Below are 14,653 nucleotides of genomic sequence, written 5' to 3' on the forward strand. Positions count from 1 at the left end.
CACCCGGCTCTGAGTGGAGTGTCATTCTAGAGAGTTCCAGGCCTCCTGCACTCACCTTCCTCCCGTAGGTGTAGGAGCAGTGGCTCTGAATCTTGTGCACACACTTCTTGTGGCAGGTCATCTTGCACACTAGGAGGTCACAGGGTGGGAGTCACAGAGGGTGCTGGGGACCCCAGATTCCTGCAGCCGCCCACCCAGCTGGCCGGGGGCCGCCGACTGCCTTTTTTTTTTTTTTTTGAGATGGAGTTTCACTCTTGTTGCTCAGGCTGGAGTGCAATGGCGCAATCTTGGCTCACCACAACCTCTGCCTCCCGGGTTCAAGTGATTCTCCTGCCTCAGCCTCCCAAGTAGCTGGGATTACAGGCATGTGCCACCACGCCTGGCTAATTTTGTATTCTTAGTAGTGACAGGGTTTCTCCATGTTGGTCAGGCTGGTCTTGAACTTCCAACCTCAGGTGACCCGCCCACCTTGGACTCCCAAAGTGTTGGGATTATAGGCATGAGTCACCGCACCCGGCCTGGATTGCCTTCTTTTTGGTTTCCTTTTTTTTGTTTTGAGACAGGGTCTCACTCTGTCACCCAGGCTAGAGTACAGTGGTGCTATCATAGCTCACTGGAGCCTTGACCTCCAGGCCCAGGTGATCCTCCCAAGTAGCTGGGACTACAGGCATGCACCACCATGCCTGGTTAATTTCTGTATTTTTTTGTTTAGACGGGGTCTTGCCATGTTGCCCAGGTTGGTTTAGAACTCCTGAGCTCAAGCGACCCTCCCTCCCCGGCCTCCCAAAGTGCTGGGATTACAGGTATGAGACACTGTGCCTGGCCTGCCGACTTCTAAACCCACACTGCAGGCACCTGTGCCCTGACTCCTGAGAGAGGAGGCCATGTGGGCAGGCTTCATAGCTCAAGGTGGCCATTCGTGGCCTCAGACCCAGTCTGGCTAGTGGAACCACGAGCAGGTGTTTGTGGGGACCTGTGACATCCTTGCCCCAAGGCCTCAGGGCCAACTCCTGGCAGAACTAAAGGTCTAAAAGTCCTGCCAGGAGGTGGTTTTGGGGACTTGGGATGAGGATGTCATGGGGCAAAGACAATGCTACTTTTCCTTCTTCCAACCACACTGAATCCCAGGCCACCCAGCTGACGTCTTGGGAGAGGGTACACTGGCTACGCTAAAGAAGAGAATGTCTGGCACCCGGGAAGGATGGAATCAGGTGAGGGGACGGGCCTGGGTCCCGCATCTGTGTCTCAGGACCACGACAACTGACTGTTGGACAGATGTGGGGTGGTGGGGCTGCTTTCTGGGCTGAAAAGACCCTGGCCCGACTGGTTCTGGCAGAAACACACATACGGGAGAGGCCCTCTTGGCCCTGCTGGGCCTCTGGAGGCTGCCTGGGCTTGGGTCCTGGCTTGGCCACCTCAAAGCTATGTGACCATGGATCGGCTGGGTCATTCCTGGGCCCTGTCTCTTAGGGTCCCCTGGGGCTGAGTCTGGCCTACAGGGGAGGGACCATGAGGAGCCTGGGGAAGGAGGGGCCAGTGGTTCAGGCGGTGGAGCAGTGTATACACAGACAGAGAGGCAGGGCCCAGGAGGAGAGGAGGCTGCAGATGGGGGTGGGCGCTGGGTACTGGGGGCCTCAGGGCCAGCTGAGAATTGGGCTCTGCCCCTCAGGTGATGGTGGACAGTTTGAGGGGGTGGGATATGGCTGGGGCAACGATCCAGAAAGATCTGACCTGGTGGCTGGGCTGGGGTGAAGACCCTTTTTTTGGTTTTTGAGACTGAGTCTTGCTCTGTTGCCCAGGTTAGAGTGCAGTGGCGTGATCCCAGCTCACTGCAACCTTTGCCTCCCAGGTTCAAGTGATTCTCCTGCCTCAGCCTCCTGAGTATCTGGGATTACAGGTGCCCACCACCGTGCCCAGATAATTTTTGTATTTTTAGTAGAGATGAGGTTTCACCATCTTGGCCAGGCTGGTCTCGAACTCCTGACCTCGCTATCCCCCTGCCTCGGCCTCCCAAAGTGCTGGGATTACAGGTGTGAGCCATTCTGCCTGGCCCTGAAGCCCTCTTGAGCAGTGAGGGGTGGTGGGGGACGTGGAGGGGTTTGGGGCCTGGGCGGGGAGCCACTCACCGCTGCAGAGCAGGGCCTTGTCCATGAGCCAGATATAGGAGAGGCACTGCTCGCACGACTGCGGGATGCTAACCTGGTAGCTGGCGAACACGTGCCCGTTGTGCTCCTGGACCTGTGAGGCCAGAGAAGGGTGCTGGGCGGGGGAAGGGGAAGGCGGCCCTCCCCAGCCACTGGTGGATGATGGCCCACGGGATCTCAGGGGTGGGTCTGCTTATTCAAGACTACGGCTCCGTATGTGCTGGGGAGAAAACACACTCACACGTATCCACGCACACATACGCGTGCAGACGGGCCCATGCACACACTGACACTGACACACACGTGCACGCTCCTGCCACCGTTCGCCTGCTGGGACTGTCATCCACGTGCAGCCTACTCACAGCGCGCTCCTGCTTCCGCTTCTTCTTCTGAGCTTTGCTCTGCTGTGAGGAACACAAGGAGGAGGTCGACGGGGGCCCCCTGGGAAGTGACCCAACCCACCCCTGGCACCCCATAACCCAGGAATCTGGGTACCCTGAACCCTCCCTCACCTGGAGTGGCATCATTGTCCCTAACACCCCCCATTCAGACACCCCACGCCCAGAAGTGAGGCCCTGTTGGGGAGGGTGCAGGACTCCCCACCAGGAGGTAGGCGTAGCACAAATGGGTGTGGCATGTAATCATGGCAAGCGATGGGTAGGCATAGCATGTTGCATGTCATAGGCGTGGCATGGGTGGGCGTGGCATGTCAGGTGGGTGTGGCATAAGTGATCATGGCAAGGCACAGGTAAGCATGGTGTAAGTGATCATGGCATGGCATGGTGGGCGTGGTATGGGCAGGGCATGGGTGGGCGTGGCATGTCAGGTGGGCTTGGTGTAAGTGATCATGGCAAGGCATGGGTGGGCGCGGCGTGCTGGGCTGCCCACCTTCACTGGCTCAAAGTCATTCTTGGTGTAGCCACGGGTGAACTCATCTAGCAGTGACTGGAAGAGGTTGAGGACCAGGTTGGTGTCCTTCTCGCCGCGCTCAGTGGCCAGGTTGCTGACGACGATCTGGTAGTTCTCCATCAGATCCTTGTAGCCCACGTGGATCTTCCCGTTCTGTGGGAATGCTAGGCGTCACCCCGCAGGCCCGGGCAAGGGGCGGATGGGAATGACGGGTCTGAGCAGGGTATGGGAAAGGCTGAAGGCCGGGCCGCCACATACCGGGACAGAGTACATCGTTTTGATGTTGCTCCTGAACTTCTCGGTGGCTTCGATAAACAAGCTCTCGATGGGCGTCTTCTGGGAACGGAGGTCATTTATCTGGAAGGGGAGAGGAGCTGACCCTGCGTGCCTCAGGCCTGGGGAACTGCGTACCCGAGGAGGTGCCCAATGGGTCACTTGTATCCTCTCTTAAGTCATCCCCTAGGCTCTTGGGATAAAATCCAGTCCCTCTGACCAAGCCTGATCTCTCATCTCAGAGTTATAAATGTCAGAGTTATAAAGCCACTGACATTCACGGCAGGACTACTCTCCACAGTGGGGCCTGCCCTGTGCGCCACAGCAGGTTAAGCAGCATCCCTGGCCTCTACCCACCAGAGGCCAACAGCGCCCTCCCTCCAGGTTGTGATAACCCCAATGTCCCCAGACATTGCCAGTGTTCCCTGGAGGACAGAATCCCCCCTAGATGAGAGCTACAGGTCAGTTCAGGGCCTTCCTGCTGCCCCACACAGGGGCTCAACACCCAGCCATACCTTAGGACTGGGATGCCTGGAATGGTCTGGTCATTTTAAGATGCCTCTACTCCTAGCAGGGTTTCCTGATCCTTCTGTGTCCCCATCGACCCCCTGTGGCCGCTGTGCAGCTCCCAAACGTAGCTCTATCTGCTGCAGGATTGCCCAACCCCCACCCCCATGGGGTATAACCCTCCTGAAGGCAGCCACAGCTTGCTCGCCTCCACTTCTGTTGCACACAGTGCTTCATCAATCTTTGCTTTGAGACCAAATATGCATTATTATTATTTTTGAGCCAGGGTCTGCTCTGTCACCCAGGCTGGAGTGCAGTGCTGCGATCATGGCTCGTGGTGCCTCAACCTCTTGGGCTCAAGCGATCTTTCTGCCTCAGCCCCCCAGGAGCTGGGACTACAGGTGTGTACCACCACACCAGCTAAAATCTAAACCTTTTGTAGAGATGGGGTCTTTCTGTTGCCCAGGCTGGTTTTGAACTGCTGGGCCCAAGTGATTCTTCTGCCTCAGCCTCCCAGGGTGCTGGGATGACAAACACGAACCGCTGTCCCCGGCCTGAGCCTGCACTTTGTATTCTTGACCTGCTAAGCCCTGTGGTGTGTGTTTCAGAAAGCACTGCCTGGCTGTGATGGTTCCGCTGCGGACCGGCCCTCATGCCCCTGGCTCTCCCCTAGTGGTCCCACCTTGTTGAGCAGGAACTCGTCCAGGTACTTGAGCTCATTGGCGTTGGTGATCTGGCGGAATACCGATTCCCGCCACTTCTCTGACACCGTGATCTTCCCAATCTTGACGTTTCGGTTCTTCTTCCCTTTGCCTCCTGGCTCCTTGGTGCGCTTCTCACCTGCGGCGTGGCGGTGCTGGTGTCCGGAGGGGGCTGAGGATGGGACGGGAGGCAGCTGGTGAGGGTGGGTTTGGGGGAAGGATGCAGAGGACCTCCTACGGCATGCCTTTATCCAGGGCCAGAAACCCCTGGCTTTGTGCCTAGGGCTTGGCCCACAGCCAACTCAAGGCCCCATTTGGGGACAATGAATGTCCCCAGGGACACTGGTGGCTCTGCTGTCCCTGAGGCTGCAGGTGACCAACCTTCCAGGCCCTTTTTCATGGTGGCAGTTTCCAGCACCACCTGCCCGGACACAGCATTCTCCAACTCCTCCACGCCCTCCAGGCTGTATTTTTTATCCTTGGTTTTATGCAGAAAAAGCCTCTTAAACGTGGATCTGCAGGAGAAAGTACATGGCTTAAGTCTGAAATGAGAATGGACGTGAGGCCCAGCCTCCCTGTGATTGGACACATGGCAAATGCTCTATCATTGCCTGACTCAAAAAAGGATCTGGCCTGGCGTGGTAGCTCACGCCTCTAATCCCAGCACTTTGGGAGATCGAGGCATGTGGATCAACTGAGGTCAGGAGTTCAAGACCAGCCTGGCCAACATGGCAAAACCCTGTCTCTATTAAAAATACAAAGAATTAGCCGGGCGTGATGGGTTCCTGTAGTCCCAGCTATTTGGGGAGGTTGAGGCAAGAGAATTGCTTGAACCCAGGAAGCGGAGGTTGCAGGTTGCAATGAGCTGAGATCGCACCATTGCACTCCAGCCTGGGTGACAGAGTGAGACTCTGTCTCAAAAAAAAAAAAAAAAGAAAAGGAAAAAAAAAACCCCACGGATCTGGCTAGGTATGGTGGCTCTCACACCTGTGTAATCTCAGCACTTTGGCAGGCTGAGGTGGATGGATCAGCTGAGCCCAGGAGTTTGAGACCAGGCTGGGCAATATAGTGAAACCCCTTCTGTACCAAAAGTACAAAAAAAAAAAAAAAAAAAAAAAAATTAGCCGTGCATGGTGGTGCACACACATAATCCCAGCTACTTGGGAGGCTGAGGCAGGAGAATCGCTTGAGTCTGAGAGGTGGAGGTTGCAGTGAGCTGAGATCATGTCATTGCACTCCAGACTGCCAGACTGGGCAACACAGTGAGATTCTGTCTCAAAAAAAAAAAAAAAAAAAAAAAGGATCATCTTATAAAGAGCAATAGCCCTTTCTTTGTACTGGCAGGGGAGTTATGTGAAGAAAGAAGGACACCAAACAGAAGCCACAGGGGGACTCCATTTTCTTTTCTTTTTTGTTCCAGTTGGGGTGTCACTCTGTCACATAGTCTGGAGTGCAGTGGTGTGATCGTAGCTGACTATAGCCTCAAACTCCTGGCTTCATGAGCACGATCCTCCCACTTCAACCTCCTGAGTTGCTGGGATTATAGGTACGAGCCATGCGCCTAGCTCATTATCTTTTTTTTTTTTTTGAGACGGAGTCTCGCTTTGTCGCCCAGGCTGGAGTGCAGTGGCGCGATCTCGGCTTACTGCAAGCTCCGCCTGCATTACTTACTGCTTACTGCAAGCTCCGGGTTCCCGTCATTCTCATGCCTCAGCCTCCGAGTAGCTGGGACTACAGGCGTGCACCACCACGCCCGGCTAATTTTTTTGTATTTTTAGTAGAGACGGGGTTTCACCGTGTTAGCCAGGATGGTCTCGATCTCCTGATCTCGTGATCCGCCCGCCTCGGCCTCCCAAAGTGCTGGGATTACAGGTGTGAGCCACCGTGCCCGGCCAGCTCATTATCTTTTAAGTTAGAAAAAGTTTTTTTAGAGACAGAGTCTCATTCTCTTGCTCAGGCTGGAGTGTAGTGGTATGATCACAGTTCACTGCAGCCTTGAACTCTTGGCCTCAAGGGATCCTCCTGTTTCAGCCTCCTGAGTAGCTGGGACTACAGGCATGCACCGTCCTGCCTGGCTATGTTTTGACATTTTTTTTTATAGAGACAAGGTTTTGCCACACTGCCCAGGTGGTCTTGAACTCCTGGCTTCAAGTGATCATCCCGCCTTGGCCTCCCAAAGTGTTGGGATTACAGGCATGACCCACGGCATCCATCCAGTCATGTGTCCTTTTAAGGGACAGAAGACAGAAGACAGACACAGAGGGGAAGGCCAAGTGCTGATAGAGACAGAGATTACAGTAATGTAGCCATAAGTCAAGGAACACCTGGAGCCCCCAAAACCAGAAGAGGCGGGAAGGATTCTGCCCTAGAGGCTTTTTTTTTTTTTTTTTTTGAGACGGAGTCTCGCTCTGTCGCCCAGGCTGGAGTGCAGTGGCCGGATCTCAGCTCACTGCAAGCTCTGCCTCCCCGGGTTCACGCCATTCTCCTGCCTCAGCCTCCCGAGTAGCTGGGACTACAGGCGCCCGCCGCCTCGCCCGGCTAATTTTTTGCATTTTTAGTAGAGACGGGGTTTCACCGTGTTAGCCAGGATGGTCTCGATCTCCTGACTTCATGATCCACCCGCCTCGGCTTCCCAAAGTGCTGGGATTACAGGCATGAGCCATCGCACCTGGCCAAATTTTGTATTTTTAGTAGAGACGGGGTTTCACCATGTTGGCCAGGCTGGTCTCCAACTCCTGACCTCAGGCGATCTGCCCTCCTTGACCTCCTAAAGTGCTGAGATGACAGGCATAACCCACTGCACCCAGCCTATTATTATTATTGTTATTGAGATGGAGTCTCACTCTGTCACCCAGGCTGGAGTGCAATGGCACAATCTCGTCTCACTGCAAGCTCTACCTCCTAGGTACACACCATCCTCCTGCCTCAGCCTCCGGAGGAGCAGCTGGGACCACAGGCGCCCACCACCATGACCGGCTAATTTTTTGTTTGTTTGTTTGAGACGGAATCTCGCTGTGTCACCCAGGCTGGAGTGCAGTGGTGCAATCTCAGCTCACTGCAAGCTCTGCCTCCCAGGTTCACGCCATTCTCCTGCCTCAGCCTCCTGAGTAGCTGGGACTACAGTCACCCGCCACCATGCCTGGCTAATGTTTTGTATTTTTAGTGGAGACAGGGTTTCACCATGTTAGCCAGGATGCTCTCGATCTCCTGACCTCGTGATCCACCTGTCTCGGCCTCCCAAAGTGCTGGGATTACAGGCTTGAGCCACCACGCCCGGCCAGCTTTTTTTTTTTTTTTTGAGACGGAGTCTTCCTCCGTCACCCAGGCTGGAGTGCAGTGGTGTGATCTTGGCTCCCCACTGCAACCTCCACCTCCCGAGTTCAAGCGATTCTCCTGCCTCAGCCTTCCGAGTGGCTGGGATTATAGGTGTGTGCAGTCATGCCCAACTAATTTTTGTATTTTTGGTAGAGATGGGGTTTCACCATGTTGGCCTGGCTGGTCTCCAACTCCTGACCTCAAGTGATCCATCCGTCTCGGCCTCTCGAAGTGCTGGGATTACAGGCGTGAGCCACCACGCCTGGCTGCCTCATGCAGTTTCTACTGAGCAAATGCCTTCGCGAACGTGCTTTGTAAATATGATTGGTTTAGGAGGCCACAATGCTGCGAGGCCCTGGCAGGGACCCCGGGCATCCTCTGGTGGCCTGAGTTTCCCCCAAGCCCCATACTTACTTAGAGTCGACCTGAGAGCCCGGGGACAGCCCTGCGTCTGGGATGGAGGATGCGTCACCTGACTTCTTCTTCTGGACAGCCGGCTTCTTCGCGCTTCGCTCTCCGTCCGTGCTTTCTGTTGCAGGCTGCAAGAGGGTGCGGGGAGGGCTGCTAAGGAAAGGCTGGCAGGCCTGTACTAGACGGTGAAGCCCCTGCAGGCATTTACACTCCATCCACCCACCTCACTTCCCGCTTTTGTTTTTTTTCTTTGAGACGGAGTCTCACTCTGTTGCCCAGGCTGGAGTGCAGTGGCTTGGTCTCAGCCCACTACAACCTCCACTCTGCCATCGGGTTCAAGCGATTCTCTTGCCTCAGCCTCCAGAGTAGCTGGGTTTACAGGCACGCGCCACCACACCTGGCTATTTTTTGTATTTTTAGTAGAGATGGGGTTTCGCCATGTTGTTGTTACCTGAGCCTTGGCCGGGGATGGGAGGAGCTTGGAGACATCGCTCGTGGAGAAGGAGATGCGCCTCTCCCTGCGAGATCACAGAAACATGGCTTTTACTGACTAGAGCGAGTCAGTGGCATTCTCTTGTCTCAGTGGTTCTTAGGTTCTCACTTGGGCAGTTGTGACCCTGCCAGGGGACACTTGGCAATGTCTAGAGAGTTTTGGTTGTCACCACTGAGGTGGGGGGAAAGGAGTGGGTGGGTACTTCTGGCATCTGGTGAGTAGAGGGCAGGGATGCTACTCAATACCCTACAGAGAATGGTCTCCATTCCAGAGTGGTCCAGCCCCAGATGTTGAGTGTGAAGGGTAGGAAACCTTGCCTTAGCCCAAGAGAGCCTGTCTGCCTGCCTATCTATCTATCTATCTATCTATCTTATCTATCCATCCTTCTACTCATTATCTATCCATCCATCCGTCCTTCTAGTAATTGTCTATCTAATCTATCCATCCATCCATCCTTTTACTCATTGTCTATCTATCCATCCGTCCATCCTTCTACTAATTGTCTATCTATCCATCCATCCTTCTACTAATTATCTATCTATCCATCCATCCTTCTACTCATTGTCTCTACCTTCCCCCATCCATTCTCTTTATCTGTCTTCCATCTATCTCTTCATCTATCATCTCTACCTATCTTTATTTTATTTTTATTTTTTTAGATGGAGTTTTGCTCTTGTTTGCTCAGGTTGGAGTGCAATGGCGTGATCTCGGCTCACTGCAACCTCCGCCTCCCAGGTTCAAGTGATTCTCCTGCCTCAGCCTCGTGAGTAGCTGGGATTACAGGCATGCGCCAACACGTCCGGCTAATTTTTGTATTTTTAGTAGAGACGGGGTTTTGCCACGTTGGCCAGGCTGGTCTCAAACTCCTGACCTCAGGTGATCCATCCGGCTCGGCCTGGGATTCTAGGTGTGAGCCACCACACCCGGCTCTACTTATCTTCTACCCATCCATTCTTCCATCATCTCTATCTTCCATCCATAATGTCTACCTATCTTCTCTCCATCCCTCCATCCATCAGCTCTCTATCTTCTAGCCATCTACCCATCCTTCTGTCTGTCCATCCATCCATCCATCCATCATCTCTACCTATCTTCCGTCCCTCCATTCATCGTCTCTACCTATCTTCCTTCCATCCATCTATCATTGGCATCTATCTTGCTTCCATCCATAATCTCTACCCAACTTTTTTTTTTTTTTTCAGATGGAGTCTCATCTCCGTCACACAGGTTGGAGTGCAGTGGCTTGATCTCAGCTCACTGCAACCTCCGCTTCCCAGGTTTAAGCGATTCTCCTGTCTCAGCCTCCCGAGTAGCTGGGATTACAGGCATGTGCCACCACGTCCAGCTAATTTTTGTATTTTTAGTAGAGACAGAGTTTCATCATGTTGGCCAGGCTGGTCTCGAACTCCTCTCAAACTCTCGGCCTCCCAAAGTGCTGGGATTACAGGCGTGAGCCATCGCGCCCAGCCTAATCTCTACCCATCTTCTATCCATCCATCATCTGTACCATCCATCCATCTATCCATCCATGCCTCTATCCATCATTACTACCTGTTTTCTATCTATCCCTTCATCCATCATCTGTATCCGTCTTCCATCGCCTCTATCCATTTTCCATCCATCCATCCCTCCATCATCTCTATCTTCCTTCCATCCATCCCTCCATCATCTCTATCTTCCTTCCATCCATCCATCCACTCACCCACCCATCCACACATCCTTCCCTTTCTCTCTCCCTCACTCCATCCATCATCTATTTATGATACTCCTGGCACGTGGTAAGTGGAGGCCAGGGATGCTGCTCAACATCCTATGATACACAGGACAGCCCCACTGCAGAGAATGATCCGGCCCCCAATACAAGCAGTGGGAGGCTGAGCAGGCCTGCTGCAGGGAAGGCCTGTCTCCTGCCTGACTGCTTTCCTTTGGTCCTGCAGGCCCTCTGGAAGAGGGAGCTGGAGATTCCCAGCCACCGACACTTGGCTTACTAAGGCTCAGGCAGAGCGAGCCCCTGCTCTTTTAACCCCAAGGAGTATAGTTAGTCCTGTTCACCAATTAGAAACCAAGGCCCAAGATTGCTGGGGAGCAGGGACCTTGACCTGAGGAGCCACCTCCCTCAAGGCCAGGACCTTTCTATATGAGCACAGCTCCTTCTGGGGACCCCTCAAGGCTCCGGGTCCCAGCCTGGGCCCTGGCTAGGTGCCTTGTTTTCACTTGGCCTTTAGCATGCCCTGCTTGTCCTCCTCCCTCAGGGCTCCCGCACACCCACTGGGCATGATCACACACGTGTTTCCAGGATGTGTGGTACTGCCCCTGGCCTTGCCCACCTGGCCTGGACCCTGGCGCTCAGACAGAAGAGGGTGTGGGGCTTACTCTGTGGGCGTGAGGGCGGCCCCTGTGGCCCGGTGTCTGTCGCTGAGGTCCAGGGACTGGCTGAGCATGGCACTAGGGCTGGCGGCGGCCACCAGCTTTTTGCCCCGCCACAGCTCCACGGCGCTGGCCAGCCGCTCGGAGTCCAGGTACCGCTGGATCTGTGTGGAGCCTCCGGGGCTGTCGAGCTTTTCCTGAACCCTTGGGCTGCCACAAGGTTTGCTCTTGTCCTCGGGGGTCTCGGGGGTGCTGCCGGGGGCTGGTGGGCTGATCCTGCTGTCCAAGGCCAGGCTGGTCGGCCGCTCCACCTGGCCGGGCCTGGGGCTCCCAGCCGGCAGCGTCTTCTCGGTTTCTTCAGAGACCTTGCCAACTGCCATGGCCTCGGGTTGCTCTGTGGGCTGCTTTTGGGACGTGTTCTCAGCCTCCGTCTCTACGATTAGAAGGGTTTCATCTTCTCTGCTCTCCTTTTTGTCTTCCAGGAGACTCACCCCTTGCTCCTGGGTGACCCTTCTGGAAGGTTCTCTGAGGGCGCTCTCCTCCTTGCAGGACTGAATGTGTTTGTTCTGGAACTTGACGTGCTCCAGCCCTCTTTGCCGACGCGACTCACGCTTCTCGCGGCTGCTGGGGACTTTCTCGTGACTTTCAGCAGCCACGGTTTTCTGGGGCGGGAGAGTCTTCTCCAGGCTCGGGGCCTCCTTCTCAGGTGAGGAGTGCTCTGGCGGGGACCTGTCACTTGGCCACACCTCAGGCTCTGATGCCAGGTGCCTGCCATCCTCTGCCGGCTCTGGCCCCTGCTCAGCTACCTGCTGCCCGCCGGCCGCCTGACCCAGCCCGCCCTCCTCAGCGCCTGCTCTTTCGGCTTCCAGGGCTTCCCTCTCCTTCTCCTCTGCCTTCTGCTTCTCCAAGATCATCTGGCTGAAGCTGGAGTGAGGAAAAAGCAGACAGCTGGTTCAGAAACAAACCTGCCTTCCACCTCCCACTGAGTTCCGATGGGACCCCCAGCCTGTGGGCTGCAGACGGGGCTTCGCCTGTGCCTAGTGGCCCTGAGAGATGTTTCTGGAAAGCAGGAATCTCCTCGATCAGGAAAGGAGGCTGAGGGTGGTGCCCCCTCAGTGTCACAGATACTCCTGCCCTGTGTCTGCCTGGCTGCCTTGTTAGGGGAGAGGACCCTTGTTGGGGCTGTGGTGGGTGGGTTCTGTTAAGAAGCCTCAAACTCGTTTGGGGTCCACTGTGGGCTTTCCCTTGAGTCTTTTTCTAGGAGGCTTTTTGTTTTGTTTTTATTTTTATTTATTTTATTTTATTTTTGAGACAAAGTCTCACTCTGTCATCCAGGCTGGAATGCAGTGGCACTATCTTGGCTCGCTGCGACCTCTGCCTCCCGGGTTCAAGTGATTCTTGTGCCTCGGCCTCCCCAGTAACTGAGATTATAGACATACACCACCATGCCCGGCGAATTTTTGTATTTTTAGTAGAGATGAGGTTTTGCCATGTTGGCCAGGCTGGTCTCAAACTCATGTGATCTGCCTGCCTTGGCCTTCCAAAGTGCTGGCCTTACAGGTGTGAGCCAATACGCCCAACCTGTTTGGTTTTTAGAGACAGTGTCTGACTCTGTCACTCAGGCTGGAGTGCAGTGGTGTGATCATAGCTCACTGCAGCCACCACAGCCCAGACCCAGGTGATCCTCCTGCCTCAGCTTCCTGAATAGCTGGGGCTACAGGTGTGCATCACCACACCTAGCTAACTCTTTAATTTTGTGTAGAGATGGCATCTTGCTATGTTGGCCAGGCTGGTCTCACACTCCTGGGCTCAAGTGATCCTCCCACCTAAGCCTCCCAAAGTGTTGGGATTACAGGCATGAGCCATTGCACCTGGCCTAGGAGGCTTATTTGCACATGTGGGTAGGGCCTGCTCTGGGAGCTGGGATGTGACCTGTGGCAGAGCTGGGTCTGTGTGGCAGGGGAGAGGTGCACAGGGTGCCTAGGTCAGGGAGGGGCTGGGCTTGTAGCTGTGGGTGCCGGGACGGGAGTTGCTGATATCCTGCTGGGGGGTTCTCTGTGCCTGGTGGATGCCCCAGCTCCATGTTGAGTGTTGGGCTGGTCCAGGCGGTCCCTCCAACCCTGAATCCAGGTGTTCCCTGACCGATCCAGGTACAGGGGAGTCCCTGGGCAGAGAATGGGTGCAGCCAATGGCAAAGCAGAGCTTTGTCCCTGAGTGCTGCCTGCCAGCCTCAGAGCCCCTCTCTGTAGTCCATGTGTGTCCAGGCATCTAGTTTCCCACCAACCCTTCCCTGTGTCCAGAATGACATCCCCTTAGTGCCACAGGCCAGATGGTATATCATGGGCAGCAATTTGGTGAGTGACCCTTTTGGCTTCTGGAATATTCTGGGGAGCGTGGCCTGGCTCTGCTCACCTCTTGCGCTGCAGGTGCCCCCGGCAGAGGCTCTGCAGGCGGATGATGCTCTGTTTCCGGCGCCGGTAGAGCTTCCGCTGCCAGTAGCCCCTCCATGCGGCCTGGAGGTACACCGCGGCCTGCGTCCTCTCCAGAGCCCTCCGGACCCGGTAGGACCGCCAGCAGGCCTGGATGGTGACGGCGGCCCGCTTCATCTGCAGGAAGTGCCGACGCTCCAGCACCATCCGAAACCAGCTCTGCAGCAGCAGGATTTTCCGCACCACCTCCCGGTGTAGCGTCTCCTGCAGGGCTTGCCGCTCCGTCTCCTTCAGGAAGACCTGGTGGGCACGGGGTCAGGTGGGGTCAGCCGCGCTGCCCCTGACACCACCTCTGTGCCTGGGAGGTCTGCATAGCCCACTCCAGAGTGAGACCCAGGCTGGTGTGCTGACCAACCAGGGCTTTATTTATTTATTTATTTATTTATTATTATTTTTTTGAGATGGAGTCTCACTCTGTCGCCCAGGCTGGAGTGCAGTGGCGCCCTCTCGGCTCACTGCAACCTCTGCCTACTGGGTTCAGGTGATTCTCCTGCCTCAGCCTCCCGAGTAGCTGAGACTACAGGTGCCCATCACCAGGCCTGGCTAATTTTTGTATTTTTAGTAGAGACAGGGTTTCACCATGTTGGCCAGGCTGGTCTCGAGCTCCCAACCTCAATTGATCTGCCCACCCTGGCCTCCCAAAAACGCTGGGATTACAGGCATGAGCTATTGCACCTAGGTGTGGCTCTGTTTTTTTTTTTTGAGATGGAGTCTCACAGGCTAGAGTGCAGTGGTGCGATCTCAGCTCACTACAACCTCTGCCTCCTGGGTTCAAGCCATTCTCCTGCCTCAGCCTCCTGAGTCGCTGGGACTACAGGTGTGTGCCTGTAATGAAACCCTGTCTCTACTGAAAATATAAAAATTAGTCAGACGTGGTGGCGGGCACCTGTAATCCCAGCTGCACGGAGGCTGAGGCAGGAGAATCACTTGAACCTGGGAGGTGGAGGTTGCAGTGAGCTGAGATCGCACCACCAGTCTGGGTGACAGAGTGAGACTCTGTCTCAAAAATAAAAACAAGAAAGAAAAAGAAATGAGGTCTCGCTT

The 14,653-nt window shown here is 55.0% G+C and overlaps 1 protein-coding gene across 1 annotated transcript in view; it reads right to left on the reverse strand.

The window, feature by feature from the left end:
• Positions 1–14,653, reverse strand: part of MYO9B (myosin IXB) — a 137,318-nt gene that overhangs the window by 7,225 nt on the left and 115,440 nt on the right. Inside the window, 11 exon segments of the mRNA XM_017952277.3 lie at positions 56–129; positions 2,127–2,238; positions 2,507–2,548; positions 3,033–3,206; positions 3,312–3,410; positions 4,516–4,706; positions 4,916–5,049; positions 8,264–8,388; positions 8,712–8,778; positions 11,127–12,044; positions 13,533–13,849. Coding sequence (XP_017807766.3) covers positions 56–129; positions 2,127–2,238; positions 2,507–2,548; positions 3,033–3,206; positions 3,312–3,410; positions 4,516–4,706; positions 4,916–5,049; positions 8,264–8,388; positions 8,712–8,778; positions 11,127–12,044; positions 13,533–13,849 — 2,253 coding nt within the window.

Source organism: Papio anubis, chromosome 20, assembly GCF_008728515.1.
Source record: "Papio anubis isolate 15944 chromosome 20, Panubis1.0, whole genome shotgun sequence".
NCBI lineage: Eukaryota > Metazoa > Chordata > Mammalia > Primates > Cercopithecidae > Papio > Papio anubis.